This window comes from Manis javanica, chromosome 6, assembly GCF_040802235.1.
Source record: "Manis javanica isolate MJ-LG chromosome 6, MJ_LKY, whole genome shotgun sequence".
In the NCBI taxonomy this organism is placed as follows: Eukaryota; Metazoa; Chordata; class Mammalia; order Pholidota; family Manidae; genus Manis; species Manis javanica.
The window spans coordinates 85240820-85259326 of NC_133161.1; the positions used below are offsets into that span (position 1 = coordinate 85240820).

An 18507-nucleotide genomic window follows, 5' to 3' on the forward strand; every position below is an offset into this window, starting at 1 on the left:
AGTTGTCTTTCTTTTTCTCCTTTGTTCATTTCACAAATGTCCTTGGTGCTATTCTAAATATGGGGACACCAGTAAACAAAACAAGTCATTGTTCTTACGTAGCTTCCTTCAAATGTACTGGTAATAACAGATTAATCTTGTACATTAATCCACTAAGTCTGCTATTTATACGGCTGTAAAACCTGCCACATAATGTCTTCAGTCAGAAAAGACATACAGGCTGATTGGCACTAGATGAAATACTCATATAACTAGAATCGGCATACCAGGTTTCTAGATATCTGTGCTACCAGTTCACATGGCTATTTTGAGCATGCTACTTAAGTTCTCTGGGCACACTCCCCATTTATAAATTGAAAATAAACTGTGATGTCCATATCATCTCAAAAACTTGAAGATTCTCAATGTTTCTGACTAATTGGCTTATTTAGTTATAATTATGCATTCCTTAATTGGGGACCCCAGGAGAAAGGAGTTGTAAAGAGTAGTTTGTTTTCATGTATTGTCCATAAACGTATTTCCTGCCCCTTTGTAATCCACAGTGGCGATTTTCTTGAGCTCATAACCCCAATGTTTACCAACCTTATACAAAATTTGGCAGTAGCAGAATCAAGTGTCAAAGGGAAAAGGGAAAAAAGTGGTGATGATTAACTCTGTTCCATCAGTTCAAGCAAATTATTTTTATGTGGGGTGGAAAATCTTAGTGTCTTTAAGACTTCCAAAAGATTATAGACTCAAATCTAAAAATGGCCAGTATGCAATAAATTTACAAAGTTAAGTTTCAAATTCATCTGGTTATATAAGTCTTAAAACTTAAGTTGCCAAAAAAAATCCACATTCCTCACTATCTGCCCTATCATGTAATAAATTATACTTAGGAAATTATGCTTGCCATGTCAAAAGTGTGCTCTGCCTCTCGATTGTTTGTTGCTTATGCACGAGAACAGAACGTTAAGTGGACTGAGTGCAGTTAAAGTTACAGGCAAGAGAATTCCAGATGGTGAACTTATAAAATCTTGCCATGAACAATGTTGAATCACAGCACCTATATGTAGGCTCTTACTTACTGAATAAATGAATAAAATCACCTAAGCATTATCTTGCTATAAAACATTATAAAGTTGTGTTCATTTTTTTCACATTGCAGAATACAAAACCATACTTTTAATGAATGTAAATTCTACCAGAAGTGCAAATGAAAATAATTGCAGTTATTATGCTATGTTAATGGAATTTATGCTAATTGCCATAAAATTTAAAGAAAATGTATTGTTTTGCCTATCTTTCTAATTAACGTTATTTCACGATGTGTGGTACATTTATGGGGAATTTTGTAGTGCATTAGATAAATCAGTTTTACATTTCCAAGAGAGTAGGTTTTAATGAGTATTATAATACATTTCTGTTCAGAAACAGTTTTATGTTACAAAGCATCTTTTACTGGTAGATTGGAAAAAGTTGCACCAGTGACACTTAAATATTTGGAATAAAATTAGTGAGGGAAGCATGGTTGAATACATTTCAGGTAAATGGCTGAAATTTGGGAAGGAATCTTATGCTTTAGCTATGTATATTTTTTGTATGTTAAAAAACTCCCAAACCTCATATGCCAGCAATCTAAAGTGAGTTTGAAAGTCTGCAAAGTTCCACATAGACTACTTTGCCACTTGGCATGTAAATCCCCACTCCTATATTTAAAAAAAGAGTCAAAATGAAAATGAAAACATTCATACAACTAAATACATTCATTAGATCCACATTAAGCTGAAGCTAATCTAATATCCATTATCCCAAGTGCTTATAGATAATTTGCTCTCTCTCATGCCTTAGAAACTAGCTTGTATGGCCCATCCTTCTTTTGTTACCTTTGGGTTCAAAGGAAAACTTGTAGGTCCTCTATTCAAAGGCACCAACCTCACCTTTCTCTGGAAGGAGGCTGGTCTATCCACTCAGGAAACTGCTTCATCAATATCTTCTTTATCCTGGACACTATTATAACTTCCTTTTTCTGTGAACACCTTACCCTTAGCCTATAAACCTGTTGGAATTTATCCCGTACATTAGGGACCTTTTCTTGATTCTACATCACCATCCAGCTGTGGCTCTTTCTCTTTTCTTTCATTCTTTCATTTCAGACAGCTTTCTCGAAATATCATCCATGTATGTGCCTATGTATATCCCACCTTCTTCCATAAGCCATTTAAGACTCTTACTCTCAGAGGAATAGTCTTCACTTAACATCTGCACCTTCTTACCTGCCTTGCACAACTCCACCTACTGCTGTCTGGTTTCCATCCCCATCATACTGTCTAGTCTCTGTCCCCAGAGACCACTGTGAAAAATATTCTGGTGTTAACAATGGCTTTTCCTCTTTGTCAAATGAATGTTCCTCATTTCTTCCAGAATCTCTTCCACTGGGCTTTGAGGACACAGGTATCTCCTAGCAGTCTTCCATATCTGTTTGTTCTCAGACTCTTTAATGAATCCTATTTCTTTGTCCATTCCTCATAAACTGGGATTTCCCAGCTATCATTGCTTGTAATTTTTGTTTTATGGCTCTATCGACTTACTGCCACTGCCATGGCTACCCACAAGATCTTAATCAACTTCTATGGTTTACTTCCCCTCTTTATATCCTGTACTTCATGGCCTCTGGAGAACCAAGACAAACTCTTTATCTTACATCCACATCATGTGGTCCTTCTTCAGCTGACTTTTCATCAGTTGGTCCATATCGACCTCTTTAGCCTCATGTCACAGTCTTCATTCTGCAAATACTTATTGAGCATCTACTTTGTTTCTGACACCATTTGAAATTCTACAACACAGCAGTGAACAAAACAGATTAAACCTGCCTTCATGGAACTTATTCCCCTAACAACACACTGTTGTTTTAGACCTCTTTGTCATGGCAAATTATTTCTTCCTACATGAAAAATCCTTTCTGTTCCAAGTTGTTTGGCAAATTCCTAGTCACCCTTGAAAATTCAGGTCAGATGTTACTTCTCACAGGAAGGGCCCCCCAGCTTCCCACGTGCACCCAGGAAGCCCAGTAAATGTTATTGCCATTTTTCAGGTCAAGATGTTCTGTTAAGTCATAGCACTGGAGTTGCCATTATCCCCCTTCAGAATTTATCAGGAAAATCCCTAAAAGACACATTTCACCTTTCAGACTGAAAGATCCATGACCCTGTAATAAATTATAAATGGACTGCTAGGCCACCAACTGGTCAGGGGATCTCTGACTGTTGAGTCCATGCAACAATTTCCTGGTATAGTTAAGAGGACAATGCATTGTCCCAAACAGCCTTACTTACATATATTGTGGAAAGTGAGTAAATTTGGTATACTGTTCTTATGTATAAAAACTATGCTAATAAACTAAGAGTAATACAGTTCTAAATATGGATATAAATGCAGCAACATAATCACACTTTAAACTTCTGTTTGTCCATAAACTAAGGATCTTTTAACAGAAGAGGCAAGCAAGATTATATTACTTCTACATCTATACCTTTTAGCATTTAGCAAATAGCATTTAGCTGTTTGTTCTTGTCAGAAAGACCTATTGAATTCATGGGTTTACTTGCCAGTTTTGTTTGAAGCTACGTACTTTCCAATAATATACCTTAAAAATACATGATTTCTTTTTCCCTCCTTTTCTCCTTTGTGGATTTTCTTCTGTGGATCACCTTCCAACAGGGTTCCTGACTAAAGTCCATCTCATGCTCCCCCCATTCCAGAGGGTATTTGTAATTGAAAATGACTGTACAGGATCATTTTCAGGTTCCATTCTGGGGGGAGGAGAAAGAGCTCAGGATCACAGTTTGAAATAAAACTCTTTTAAAATTTTATTTATAAGAACTGCATTGAAGCTCAAAGAAGGTGAGTGCCTGCTTATCAGTCAACAGCAGGACTTCGCCCAGACTCTGGTTCTCAGGATAATCCAAATGGCAGGCTTTCCTCACCTGAGGACCCTTCAAAGAATTGCTCTGTATTCAACAAAGGGAAAAGACCAAGTATAAGAAAGGAGACCCTGTGGTACCTACAGGGGAATGGAAGGAGAGAGGACTTTGTCATCTTAAGTTCGCAAACTGAAGGAAGGCTATTTGAAGAGCGTGCCAGTAGCATACAGTGGAAGATGTCACCATATTTGTCCAGTAAACTTTTATGGATACATAAAAGTGTCACAGTTCTTGTCTGATGGAATAAAATATTAACAATCTGTTTCTCAGTTGTAATTCTTTAACTCCAGGAATGCATGACTTGAATTTCTGTTTACTTTTTTAAAAAAATAGACTACTTTACTTCATCAGCTGTCATGATGGCTGGAATCCTACTGGTATTTAGTGCCCAGGGGCCAGGAATGGTAAAACATCCTGCGTTGAGAGACAGGCACAAATGCCCAAAAAAGTCCCATCTGTAATTCCAAGTAGTCATGGAAGAATATTCTGACTCCTATAACCAGGGATCTTCTCTGCACCTGCTGCCTTGGTTTCTTTTCTTTTTGCTGCTGACAAATCTTGCCTTCTCAGATCACCTTCTGACAGCACCTTGCTCCTCACCACCTCTGAAGCCAGGTAATTCTGCATCCCACCTCAGAACTACTGAACCATAATCTGCATTTTAACATCTCCAAGGTGATTCACATTCAAATTAATGTTTGCATACTCAGATAGGCAGTTTGGTCTGTGGAATGGTTGATCCTGGCCTACTGACAGAATCTCCCAATTTAGTGGAAGAGATTTACACCAATTAGTAAAGACCTCCCCAAAGGCTCCTAAGAAAGCTTACTTCAACAAATGTCTCTAAACTGCAAGAGTTTATAAAAATCGGTTAATGACCCTTATGAGGCATGTGTCTTAACACACTCAAAAGCTGCCTGGGGAAGACACAGAAAGGTAGCAAGCAAACTTCAGAGACAGCCAGGCACATGGAAGGGAGGTCATGCTTCCAAGGTTTTCACAGAAACTGAAAGATGCCCAGAATCTGAGCTCAGATAAGAAAAAGGGATCAGGGCCTCCCAATTGTTCCTTTTTTTTTTTCTCAGAAAAATGAATGACCCGAGCTGCCCCCTGAAAGTTTCAACAATAAGGAGGACATTTTTTATATTTTTGTTTAAAAGCCTAGATATTAAATTTACTCATCATAAATTTGGGAAATTACTGATTAAAAATAGTAATCTGATGGAAAATTAGGAAAATAGGAACTTCAGTTTACATATGTAATGTAAAAGTTGTTTATAAATTGCATATTTACTAAAAATTACACAAAAGAAAATACTAATTTTTTTTCCAGGTAAAATTATGACATTTTTATTGAAGAATAGTTGACACACAGTATTGTATTAGTTTCAGGTGTATAATAGTGGTTTGACAATTATGTACATTACAAAATGTTCAGCATGATAAACATAGTTACTATCTGTCACGAAAGTTATTATAGTATTATTGACTATGTTGCCTATGTTGTACTTTTTCATCCCTGTAACTTAATTCATTTTATAATTAGAAATTTACATCTCTTTATTCCCTTTCACCTATTTCACCCATTCACCCACAACCTCCCCTATGGCAACCACCACTTTATTTCTGTTTTGTTTGTTTGTTCATTTGTTTTGTATTCTAGATTCCACATATAAGTGAAATCACATGATATTTGTCTTTGTCTGATTCTTTTCATTTAGCATATTACCTTCTGGTCCATCCATGTTGTTATAAATTACAAAATTTCATTCTTTTTATGGCTGAATGTTATTCCATTTTATGTATATACTGTATCTTTATCCATTCATCTGCAGGTGAACACTTCAGTTGATTCCATATCATGGCAATTGTAAATAATGCTGCAATAAACATAGGGGTGCATATATGTTTTCAAATTAGTGTTTTTGTTTTCAGGTAAATATACCCAGAAATGGAATTACTAGGGTGTATGTTATTTCTATTTTTAACTTTTTGAGGAACCTCCATACTGCTTTCCAAAGTGACTGCACCATTTTATATTCTCATTAATAGTGCACAAGGATTCCCCTTTCTCCACATCATCTCTAATACTTGTTATTTCTTGTCTTTTTTATATTAGCCATTCTAATTGGTGTGAGACAATATGTCATTGTGGTTTTGATTTGCCTTTCCCTGATGATTAGTGATGTTGGCCATCTTTAAGTCATCTTTGAAAAAATATCTGTTCAGGTTTCTGCCCTTTTTTTAATGACATTTTCTTTTTTGATGTTGAGTTGTATGAGTTCTTTATATATTTTGGATATTAACCCCTTATCAAATGTAGCATCTGAAAATATCTTCTCCCATTTAGTAGTTACCTTTTTGCTATGTTTGATGGTTTTCTTTGCCGTGCAGAAGCTTCTTAGTTTGATGGAGTCCCACTTGTTTATTTTTGCTTTTGTTTCCCTTGCCTGAAGAGATATATTGAGAAAAAAAATTGCTAAGGCCTATGTCTGAGAGTTTACTATTTTTTTTGTAAGAGTTTTGTGGTTTCAGGTCTTACCTTTAGGTCTTTAATCTTTTTCAAGTTTATTTCTGTGTATGATATAAGAAAGTGGTTCAGTTTCATTCTTTTGCATGTAGCTCTCCCATTTCCCATCACCATTTATTGAAGAGACTGTCTTTTCCTTATCATATATTCTTGCCTTCTTCATATATTAATTGATCATCTAAATAAGGGTTTATTTCTGGGCTCTCTATTCTGTCCCATTGATCTATGTATCTGTTCTGTGCCTATACCATACTGTTTTGATTACTATAGATTTGTAATATGTTTGAAATCAGGGAGCATGATACCTCCAGTTTTGTTGTTCTTTCTCAAGACTGCTTCAGCTATTTGGTGTCTTACGTAGTTCCATACAAATTTTAGGAGATTTTGTTTTAGTTCTGTGAAAAATGCCTTTGGCACTTTGATAGGGATTACATTGAATCCCTAATTGCTTTGGGTACTTTGGACATTTCACCAATATTAATTCTTCCAATCCATAGGCATGGGATATCTTTCCATTTATTTGTGTAGTCTTCAGTTTCTTTCATCAATATCTCATGGCTTTCAGAATACAGGCCTTTAACCTCCTTGGTTCTATTTATTCCTAGCTGTTTTATTATTTTTAATGCAATTGTAAATTGAATTGTTTTCTTAATCTCTCTTTATGCTTGCCCTTTATTAATATATAGAAATGCAACAGATTTCTGCATATTGATTTTATACCCTTCAAAAAAGAAACCTTTTACAAACATATCCATCCTTGTAAAATACTTAAACAACATTAATTCTAATAAAGACATAAACCCTTGTTCCTAAAGGAATGATGAGAAATTGTGCTATCACCCCTACCCTTTAAAAATATTATATTATGCTATAAAAATGACTTTATATACCACACAGACTTTAAATTGGCATTGTTATATCATACAAGTAGCATTTACTATAACCCCAAAATTTCTGAAAGTCCTTTAATTCAAAACAGTGCTCTCAAGTGTTAAGGAGAACTTCTCTGCTCTGCCTCACCAGGCATGAGATGAACAGTGTTCCGTCTAATTAGTCCCAGTGCTATTCCCCTGAGCCATACTAGAAAGCATTATTTAACTTAGAAAAGTAATAAGGAAACAAATGTGTTGATTCAAATAAATGTAGTCTACTAACAGTTAATTTAGGCACATTAAACATAGCCATGTTCGAAGAATGTTATTCTGTGGATCACTTATCCCTATTCACTAGGTATTGGTGGATCGCTCAGCCCAGGTTGGTGGGGTGTCCTCTGTTTCTGTAATCTCAGCTTTTACCTGACAACCTTGCCCATTTGTGCTGGAATCCAGGCACCCTCTCTAATGAAGGCTGCAGTGGCCCTGTAGATGTCCCCTCTTTGACTTGTAAGTAAGTTTATTCCTAAGGAGCCTGGTCTGTCATTGTCTCTAGCTATTAGGAACCTGGCTCACTGGTTCCCAGACAAATACTAGCATAGAAGGAAAAGATACCATGTCTCTCCTTGGCAGGGTGATCCAGAGCTGTCCGTGGTAGGCTTAGTGTCCTAGCAAGGCAATAGGGGTACCTTCTTTTGACCTACCACAATGTCACACCAGAGTGCTGGCCTCTTTGATGTAAGGCTTCACCCATTTGTCCAGATCTATATAGAGCTATCTCTGGTTTCTTCCACAGCTGTGGGGGGGTGCAGGCGAGTGTTGGGGGGGCAGGTGCAGAGGACCAAAGTGTTCCCTTTCCTTACTTCAATGTTGGGAAGTAACCTGTATAGTTGATAGGAGCATAGACCCTGAGCTCAAATCTGGGTCCTGACTTGATCTGTGTGATTTTGGACGGGTTCCTTAAGATCCCCAAAATTCAGTTTCTTCACCTATAAAATGTAGCTACTCATGTGCTGGTTGTGAGAGTTAAACAAGAAAAACCATATGAAGTGGTGATACACAAGGTGCTCAATAAATCTTGACTAGTTTGGGATGTTAGAATCAAGCTCCCATTTGTTCCTTTCCACTCTTTCCTTTAGCATTTGGGAATAATTTGCAAAATGCAGGCAGGTGATGGTGGCCAGTGGCTCAGAAACTACGAGACCTGCTCTATTCGGATGGGTCGTATTCCAGCCTCAGTTGATTCTCACTGTCCAAAGGCCCCAATGGGCACAACATTCCAGGTGGTCCTTCTTCCTAGAAGATGCTGTTTTATAATCGAGTGTATTAGGCGTATAAGTATATGAAGTCTGGAGAAATACATTATGGACCTGTTTGTTCATAATGAAATAAATCATCTCTTCTGAATTCGCCATGGATAACAGAGGCCTCAGCTGCAGAAGCTTCATTTGGGGGCAGAAATATAAAGATTGTTTCCTATTACATTTTATTCTCAGTACACAATTACATTTTGTAAGGAATGTGAGTTTCTTCCCTTGTCTATTTTTACTGAGTTTAAGTTAAATAAAGATTTGCTACATGTACTGATACACTGAATAACATGTATTTTAAATACAAACCCTCAGAATTCCCAGGTTTTTAGTTTTCTTCATCTAAAAAGATTTTAAAATGATGATTAAAAGCATGGAGTCCTTGTTGTTGAAGTGCAGCCTTTAGTTTGTAAGGCTTCTGAAATAGATCCCTAAGGGGCCTGCTGTGCTCTGCATGGCTCCGCCCTGTCAGAACCATGCTCACAGACTCCGCAGGACTAACTCAGAAAGCTAAAAAATCATAGCCATTCTAGGGGTGGGGATTCACAGCTGTTTGTTAGTATCCTCAGTGTGCTCAGAAATTCTGCTTCACTAGGTCCAGAATTTATGTATTCTGTAAACTCCTGACCCCAGGTGTATCTGATGCAGGTGATCCAGAGGCCACAACTTTAGCAACAATGATCTAGCTCAGGAGTCAGCAAACTGTGACCCACCAGCCAAATTTGAGCCACCATCTGCTTTTGTATGCCTCTGGAGCTAAGAATAATTTCTGAATTGTTTTCCAGCTTTATTGAGATATAATTGACAAATAACATTGTGTAAGTTAAACGTGTATGACATTGTTATTTCGTCTATGTGTATACAGCACAGTGCTTACCACAGGAATGTTAACATCCAAGTTTTGCATTTTTAAATGTTTTAAGATGTCAAAAGAAGAATATCCTTTTTTAAATGTGAAAATTAGATGAAATTCAAATTTCAATGCCCATAAAATATTATTGGAACACAGTCACACCCATCCTTTTTTTACTCTCTATGGCTGGTTGCATGCTTCAGCAGCAGTGCTGAGTCATGGCAACGTAGATCAAATAGCCTGCAAAACTTAAAATATTTACTGTCTGGCCCTTTTCTAAGAAAGCTGGCCAGCCTGATCTAGGTATTCATAATGACTGATGATGCTTCTTTTTAAGTATTACAGTTCTTTGACACACCTCCCATAGGTGATGGGGGAGAAAGGCTTTCCACCCAACTTGAGGGACAAGATGATACCTGCATGTGGAGAGAACACCGTGTCATTAAGGAGATGCAGTTAATGCACATGGAACAGTCAAGAACTTACAGAAGAGAGGCTGTATACTTAATGTGTAAGTCCTGTGATACAAATAAAAATAAGAGGACTTGAGGAAAGAATTACTTCACGGTCAAACTCAAGATGTACAAGGATTTCAGGTTAAAAGGATACAAAAAGGGCCAAAGAACCTCCCACACTGAATAGCTTTGTGAGCCGTGAGAGCCTACTAGTGAGAAAGCCTAGGGCCAGTTGGAGGGATTCTTTAGAAAGGAGCCAAACTCCAAGGGCATTGTGTGATGGAAAATAATTGGAAATAACGTTGGGTCAGGGAAATAGATCTGTAGGGTCCTTACATGCCTAGCAGGAGAGTCAAGACTTGCTCTGATGGGAAATGACGAGCAGATGTCCATGCTGCACAGGGGAATTATATGATGAGCATGTGTTAAGAAAATGACTCTGGCAACAGTGTGGAATTAGATTCAGAAAAAGGGGAAGAGTAGCTAAGAGGTCTATTTTTATTTTTAAATGAATATTCAGAGAGTTATACTTTTATAGCCCTTTTTACACCAACTGTACAGGAAAAGAATTGGAACACCAAAATTGTGCAGAGAGGTGGGAGCCTTAAATAAGCTTATGCCCTAAACTTTCCTTATAGATCTTTTCAGACTCTCCTTTAATAAAGCTGTCCCACAAAATGTCTGTAATCAAATGGAAGTCTGACTTTAAAGCCCATGCATTTAATCATGACTTTCCAGGCTCTGCAATTCTTGGCATTTGCATCTGCTTATTTACAGAAGACTCAGTTCTCTTGTCCTTCAGTCTTGTTGTGTCAAAAACCAGTGATACACCTGTTTGGTAAAAGTGCCATCCTGACTGAACATTTAGCTAACTATGTTCCTGAAGAAGCCATTTGTACGTTCATAAACCTCAAAGAGGAAAATGCACACAGAAGCTTTTTTTTAATAATTGTTTAACCTGGCAGATGAGTTACCTCTGAAGTTTATAATGGCAGCTATTCAAAGGCAGGCTATGATATTGCACAGTAGTTTAAGAGCAGAAGTATCATTTCAGTGGTGGGAAGCATTCATGTAGGCAGAGGCAATTGACCAAATTGGACTTTGGCCAGAAAATCAGAGTTAACTGGAAAAGTTCTCATTCTCTGCCAGTGTCATCAGATAACTAATGAGCATGGATGTGAAGTCCCAACTCCAGGTTGCTGTAAGACTCAGGTATAGCGTTTAAATAAAGACAGCAATGCCTTGTATTTTTATCTATGACCTATCAATTTGTCTAGTATACCAACATTGTCTCATTTTTCGTACATTTGTACACTTCCTCCAGTTCTCTGATATACAGTTAAAACTGTCAAGATGCCTGGAGCTGAGACAGGACCTTGGCACCTCCAACGCTAGAGGGCGCCAATTACACAGAACCTGTGTCCCAAACCTCTGGGTGCTGCTGGGGGAGCCCCCAAACCAGCATCGCCCAGAAACTGTTGTCACTAGCGCTCAAAAAATGGTGTATGTGATTGAGAGTAAACATGAAACGCATAGCAAATGACCTCGAGTAATTTTATATGTCTGTTGCATCACATTTTTTTAATTAAGACTTATTTTTTTAGTTAACTAAAAATTTTTTTTCAAAAATACTGGCTCCTGAAATACAGCTTTCAAAAACTGGCTTTTTGCCAGAGATAATTTGAGAACTGTCTTGTCATTAACTGTCTTGTAATCAGTGCCCCCTAGAGTTGTGCAGTGTGACTGCAGGTGGAAAGAATTTCAGAAACCAAGATCTGCACTGGATACTGAAGGGACAGAAAGAATTTTGATTTTCCTGGCAATATTTTAATTACATGAAGGGAAGTGGACTATGGTGAAATGAAGCCTTACACAGAATGCTTCATAGACCAGGATGTACAGGAAAAAACTGGCCTCTCTTTAGCCAGCCCTCATCAAATATGGATTTTATTTTAAACATTCTTATCCCAACCAATATTCAAGCTATTTTGCTTTTAGAATCATACCCAAAACAGCTTTGTTTCTAAAAATCTGAGATGCAGAGAGATGAACACTTAGAGACAAACATGTAGTAAGTGCTCAAAAAAATATTTTGTAATGAGTAGTTTTTATAAATGCTAAGAAAATCAAGTGGAGAAAGCGCCTTTCCCAGATGGCCATCAGGGTTGATTCTGTCGATGATGACAGATAGAGGCATAGTGTGAAGGACTGGACCAAGGGCTGATGGCAAGCCTGCTTATATAGGCAAATGAAAAGTTGAACACTCAGAAAAGAAGAAGGTAAGAATTAAAGCTGAAAGGCTATTGTGGCCAGGCGACTGATCTCTGGATGAGTAGCCAGCATTTGGTCCTAGAGTAGTAGTGAAATAGCCCAAAAAGGGACTCCAGAGAAGCAGTGGTCAGAAGGCAAGCTGGCAGGTAAAATTACCTGTATTTCTCCCAGGTATTTCCTGGGCCTGGGCCAGATGAGCTGGCTCCGAGTAAGTTGGAAGTGGGCAGGGAGAAGGGGGTGCAGAGGAGCCAGACCCACAGGGCCTGTGACCCAGCCAGAGGCGGCAGGCTGGGGTCTGGGGAACATGCGGGGCTGCTGTGGTGACATGAACCTGAGTGATGGGCAGACAGGCAGTAATTCCCAGAAACTCCCCTTCCCCATGAGGCTTTTCCTTTGGGAGCTGGGAGTTTGTTCATAAGGGAAACCAGAACTATGTCTATTATTTGCTGGTACACTTCCTCCAGTAAAATACATGTTGGATGAATAAAGCCCAGAAGAGCAGTTTTGACTCACTCTGCAAAATGTAAATGATTATGGAAAATAATGAGTGGAGATCTTTCTAGCCCACACAACCTAATAATTCACCTCAGAGATCATGGGTAAAAACTTTCCTTTTAACCCTTCTAGGGAAAGAGTAATCATTTCTTTTGTTTCTGCATAAAAGGGTGAAGCAGATCAATCCAAGGCATAAAAATACCAACTGAACAAACTATTCTATTTCATGATATATGTACTCTGAAGTAATTGAGAAAGAGAAAGTGTTGGTGTGACACTTGCCTCTGAGTCGGACCCTCTGGGCTTTCCATGTCTTTAATCAAAGGGATGTTGAATCAGGGGAGAGCAATTGCTTTTCCAAGTCGATTGTACTATCTTTGTAAGCTTAAAAGATGTGGGGACAATTTTTTTAAATAGTGTCCTAAGTGCCTGGAAAAAGTCGTGGCACTGAGAAGAATAGACTTAATAATGATGATGAGTATAATAGTGATATTTTATACTCATCTGGTCCCCTTCTAGTTATGAATTCCAAGATGCGTAAGTTCTGTGCTAGGTTCTTACTGGCTTTTATACCATAAATATCCTATTCTCATCATAAAGCAGAAAAAGGAGGGCTGAAATAAAATGCCAGTCATAAATCATATAGACTTGTGGCATTAACACATTGGTTTTGGTGAAGTAAATTTAGAATATTTATTAATATTTTAATTTTTTTAAGTATTGGTTAATAATTCCTTAAACCATTTGATAATACATTCTTTAAACCCTCTGTTAATATTCCTTTTAAAGTTTCAGAACTTTTTAAAGTTATCCTCGTCTCTCAATTGGATTGTGGTACCATTATTTATGGCTTCTCTCTTTTATAAGTACTTTCAGAAAATAATTCATATTTCCAGAAATCTCAAAGCTGACTCCTAAAAAACATCTCTTAATGGTTCTCCAGACTTACAGGTCAAGTATGTGAGGGCATTTATTTTTTTTAGTACAGAAGGCTCTTGCAAATGGAGAGCACTTTACCAAACATTGAAAGAGCAAATGGCCTCGGGAACAGAGTGAGAAAACATACATACTTTTGTAGTCTTCCCGAAAGAAGAATGAGATCATGGGGGGAAAAAAATACAGGCTTAGGACTCAAATGTTCCAGAAGATGAAAGCCCCCGGCGCGGTGACTGTGCCCTGGTCCAGGGGTGCAGAGAAGGCGGGGTCCGTCCGCCTCACCTCCTTGCCTGTCCAGGCAGTGATCGGGTTATTTATGATCAGAAATACCAACATCTGTGTTGGTCCAGGTATCTCCCCATGACCATGTATCATGAGATAGAATTTCTTTTTCCTGGGTACTTTCCGGTTATTTCCTCAGCCCTGGGTAAGCATTACAATTGGTTGGGTTTAATTTTTCCTTTATGTCATAGGCACTTTTCACTCAGTGTTAATTATTTGGATTTCCTCAGGGTTTGAGGGATATCCATGCCTTGGATATCAAGTCCTACTAAATCCAAAGAGACTCCCCTTTCTTCCTTCTCAGATGTTGGATCACTAAGTGCCCTACAAACAAGACACCTCCCGTGTAAGGAAGCATGAAGTGGCAGAACTGGGACTCCACCTCAAACCACCCCTAGTCTTCTTCTAACAGTCCAATAGGAGTGTGGCATTCATAGGGTCACACTGGCCATTTTCGACCATGTTGTGTTTGTAGACAATAAAACAAACAATGATTGGGTTGAGAACTAGGTTTAAAATCCTAGCTCTGCCATTCAGTGACTCTGTGACTAGTTATTTTTTATCTTTCTAAATCTTCTGTTTTACTTAATTTGTAAAACAGAATGGTAAGAGAACCCACCGCACAGGACTGTTGTGGAGATCAAATGGCATAAAGTGAGATGCTCGGCACATTGTCTAGCACAGAGTAAGAACTCAGGAGATGGACCTGACTGTTATTGGTAGTTTTCTGCTTTTTCTTACTTTGTGTTATTTCTCCGTAGATCTAGTGTAGCTGGAAAGCTAGGAGACTTCCTGATCAATTGTATATATGAATTGAAACAGCTGATGAGAAAAAGAAAGCAACAAGCATTTTTTGCCATCCGTAAAACATGTGACATGTTTCACTTAAACCATCCAGAATCAGGGCATATTTCAGAAAAAGACACTTGTGTAAGAGGACACAGTCTATGCATGCCCAACATGGGAATACCAGCATGAACCTCTCCCTCTGCCAACTATCTGGGGCTTTTAAAAGAGTTATGTTTTGCATTTTTTATTTTTTTAATTAAGTTTATATCAAGTGTCATTTAAATCAGTTATAATATTCTAGCTTTCACATCTTATGGAAGCTAGAGTATGAATAATATAAATACCCTGTATTCTCCCCACATCCTTATGATTATCAAATTGTCCATTGCTTTAATGCACCCTTTTACTCTCTAGGCACCATGATTTTATTTCACCTTTGATCATGATTTTGACCACACTCAGCCTCCCACAGCATCATGCTAATATCTTTTCACTCTAAGCAATGAATTTAGTCTAGTCCTCTAACTAAATACTTCTGAGATCTCAAAACCTAAGTAGATTTGAGACAGTAAACTTTTGATTGATTGCAAGAGGGAGAAAGAAGTGTCTGGAGTATAATGGCACTTCCTGAGTAAATGAGGGCTGGATAATGGGAAGAGCAGTGCTTAGAGTGAGTTACATGGAGACCACTCAGCCTCATAAGAAAGCCATGGGGGAGGCAGAAGAACAGATGACCAAGGATGAATCAGAGGCCTAGTGACCTGTCTTAGGAATTCAAATCTGATGGAGCCATTGAAAGGGCAGAGGATAATATTGAGGATTGTTAATGTAGTCAAGGTCAAGCCCCAGGAAAGGCATGTTAGGCAATTCAGGAGATGCTCAAGATCAGAGAAGCAACAAGTCAGTGACTCAGGAAGAAGTGTACATGTCCAGGACAAGTGTGGTGGAACCAGAGAGGCGGGAGGACCAAATAGAAGATATGAGTTAATAACACTGGCAGCTCCACCTACCTGCTGAGATGATAAAAATCTCTGTGTGTCCCATGGCAGTGCCTGGCACGCAATCAAAGCTTAATAAAGGCTACTTCTCTGTCAGAGCAAAAAGGGCACTGAATAAGCATCTTATCCCATTTCCATCATTTATAAGCTTTATGACCTGATGGTACATCTGTAAAATGAAAGATTTAGAGAAAATATTTGCTTAGGTCCATTCTAGTCCTAAAATTCTGCAATTCTATTCTTTTAAAATCTCATAGTCAAGTTACTTAAGCTAATGTATGTATCATGCTGAAATATAAGCTGCTTTCCCCTTGTTCTGATCTTTCCTTGAAGGAAAATATGGAGTGCATTAGCCATACTCATAGTCAAAGTAATTTTTTTAAAACAGACCAAATATCAAACTATAGAATTCTTTTTCACAATAGATATGGGTGTTATTTATTTATTTGGTAAGCATTCACTAAATGCTTGAAAGAAACCTGTCACCTTGGTAGACACTGGGGATGCAAAGACAGACCTCAGGAGCCTTACATTCTCATATTCCTATGAGCACAGCCTGGACTGCAGTGCTGACAGACACAGTGCTCTGACCTAACCAGGCCCTTGGTCCTGGCCTCCGGGACCCGAATCCTTCCTCCTTCTAAGTCTGGGTCACAGCCTTGTACTCTTTCTTGTTTTATGTCCCCATTCCTAAAGTAAAAGTGTTTAACTGCTTATTGGTTGTATTATGTAGCTTCTGGATAAGATTTTAATGAAATATTCTTGAATTACTTTTACAATAAACCAATTTTATAATCTTTAAGCTAGAAAAACAAAAAGCAGGTGTCCTGATGTATTCCAGGTGCTGTGATGCAGGTGCGGCCAGGTCACTATGGGGGACACAGAGGCAAGACTGGTGAGGTTTACTTGGAAAAGAGAGACTAGTGAAACTATGCTGTGGGGAATGGCTGAGACTTCAAAAGAAGCAGTTTGTTGTCAGGTAGACAGGATGGGCGGGGGATTCCTGGTAGAAGCAAGCCTGGTGGGGGAAAGATTGAGTTGTCAAACATCCTGGTATTCTGAGAAGTGCAGGGCAGGGGGATAGATGGAGAGAGGGGTGTGCAGGGGCCTTTGTGCCAGCTGAGGCTGGCAAGGTGGGCAGCCAGATCCCAGGCAGGCGCTTTGAACTTCCTTCCTCAGCAAATGGGACACCGGTATAGAAGAAAAGAAATGAAGTGCTCATACCCTTAAAGGTTTCTCTAGCATCAGTAAGAAGGATCATCTTAAAGGAATGGAGTGGATAGTTAGAGGTCATTTGCAGTGCTGTAGGCAAGAAGGTATGTGGTTCTGGAGTTCTGGATCAGATAGCATAAACAGGGATGGAGAGGTCATGTCAGTACACAAATCATTGAGGAGATGGACCTGCAGGACTGATGGAATGTGGGGGGCGGAGAGGACAAATTTGGGATGAGCCCCAGGCTTCCTTGCTTAGAGGACCAAGTGGTTGCTAGTGCCATTTACAGATTCAGGGACTGTCAAAGGTGGAGCAGGCCATAGGGGAAGGAGACTGCATTCACTATTGGGCATGAGCTCTGGGGAATGGGCAGTGTAGACACAGACGGATACTTGGGCTTGACCTCAGGGGAATGATGGGCTGATTTAGCAGCAGATTTGGAAGTCCTACATATGAAGAAAAGCCCTGGAGACAAATAAGCTCACCCCCAGGGTCAGTAAGCGGAGAAAAGGGGGTGAGGACAGAGGAAGCAGGTATAGCAGATTCAGCAAAATCAAGTCTTATTTGTCTTAGCAAGTAAGCCATCAGATGGACAATGCTGGCCCTGCAGTAGTCAGGCAGTGATATTTGTTCAGTGATGAGAAGGAAATGAATGAGTGAGAAGGGAAGTACATGTGGGCTGAGGAGTATAAATGGTGGAGGTCAGATTAGAAAGGAAACACCGCAAATCATTCCTGTGCAGACAGAGACTAAAGCTGTGAGACTGAAGGAAATCCCAAGGGAACAAGTATAAAGTGAGTAAAGAAGGACTTAGGAGTGAACCCTGATCTCATTAAAAAGGTAGACGCAGCAGGTTGTGCACGTGCCCCTGTAAAACATTAGTCATCATTAGTCAGAGCAGCCCGTCAGCAGGGGCGGCTGGAGCCACGGTGTGACCTTCAGCCATACAGAAGGAAGATGATGTCCCAGTTCCCCTGCATGTGGGAGGTGGATAAGGACAGAGGAGGCATGAAATGTCAACTGTGATGAAGTACCAGATTCAGTACGAGCAGGGTACCAGCAGTGGAGAGAAGCCTGTTACTTAATCCGCTGCCTCTTACTATAAAGTGTAGTTCTCAACTGGTTAATTCCAGGAGGAAAAAAATTTGGACGTGGTCTATCCAATCCCCACCAAGGCTGTATGTAGAATCCGAGGTGAGAGGGAACCTCATAGCACTCAGGTGGCTTCAAAAAGCAAACCAGACCCACAGAGAGCCTTGCTGGATCTGGGTGGCACAAACTCTTCCATTTGTCATGTGCAGGCACAGAAGGTGGGCCACGCTTCTTTTCAAACCCCATTTATCTTCAAATAGTGAGGTTGTTAGAAACCTGCAGCCTCTATTTTTTTGTAGGTTTCTTTTCTCTACATGACTTTTAAGATAATGGGAAATTACTCAAAAGTAAACTGACAACTTAATGGAATTCAGTTCAGCTGAAAAGGGCTTCTTGTGAGATCACTAAGAGTTAACTGTTAACAATAAAGGTAGTTCTGCCAGTGC

The 18507-nt window shown here is 39.1% G+C and overlaps 1 protein-coding gene across 8 annotated transcripts in view; it reads left to right on the forward strand.

Annotated features, from left to right (window-relative positions):
* MAGI2 (membrane associated guanylate kinase, WW and PDZ domain containing 2) overlaps positions 1 to 18507 on the forward strand; it is a 1446279-nt gene that overhangs the window by 1250572 nt on the left and 177200 nt on the right. For 6 of the 8 annotated variants that reach the window (XM_073238936.1, XM_073238938.1, XM_073238937.1 and 3 more), the window contains one exon: positions 9898 to 10041. The exons of the other annotated variants lie outside the window; for them this stretch is intronic. In XM_073238936.1, coding sequence (XP_073095037.1) covers positions 9898 to 10041 — 144 coding nt within the window. The remainder of the gene's footprint in view (positions 1 to 9897; positions 10042 to 18507) is intronic. 8 annotated transcript variants of the gene reach the window in all.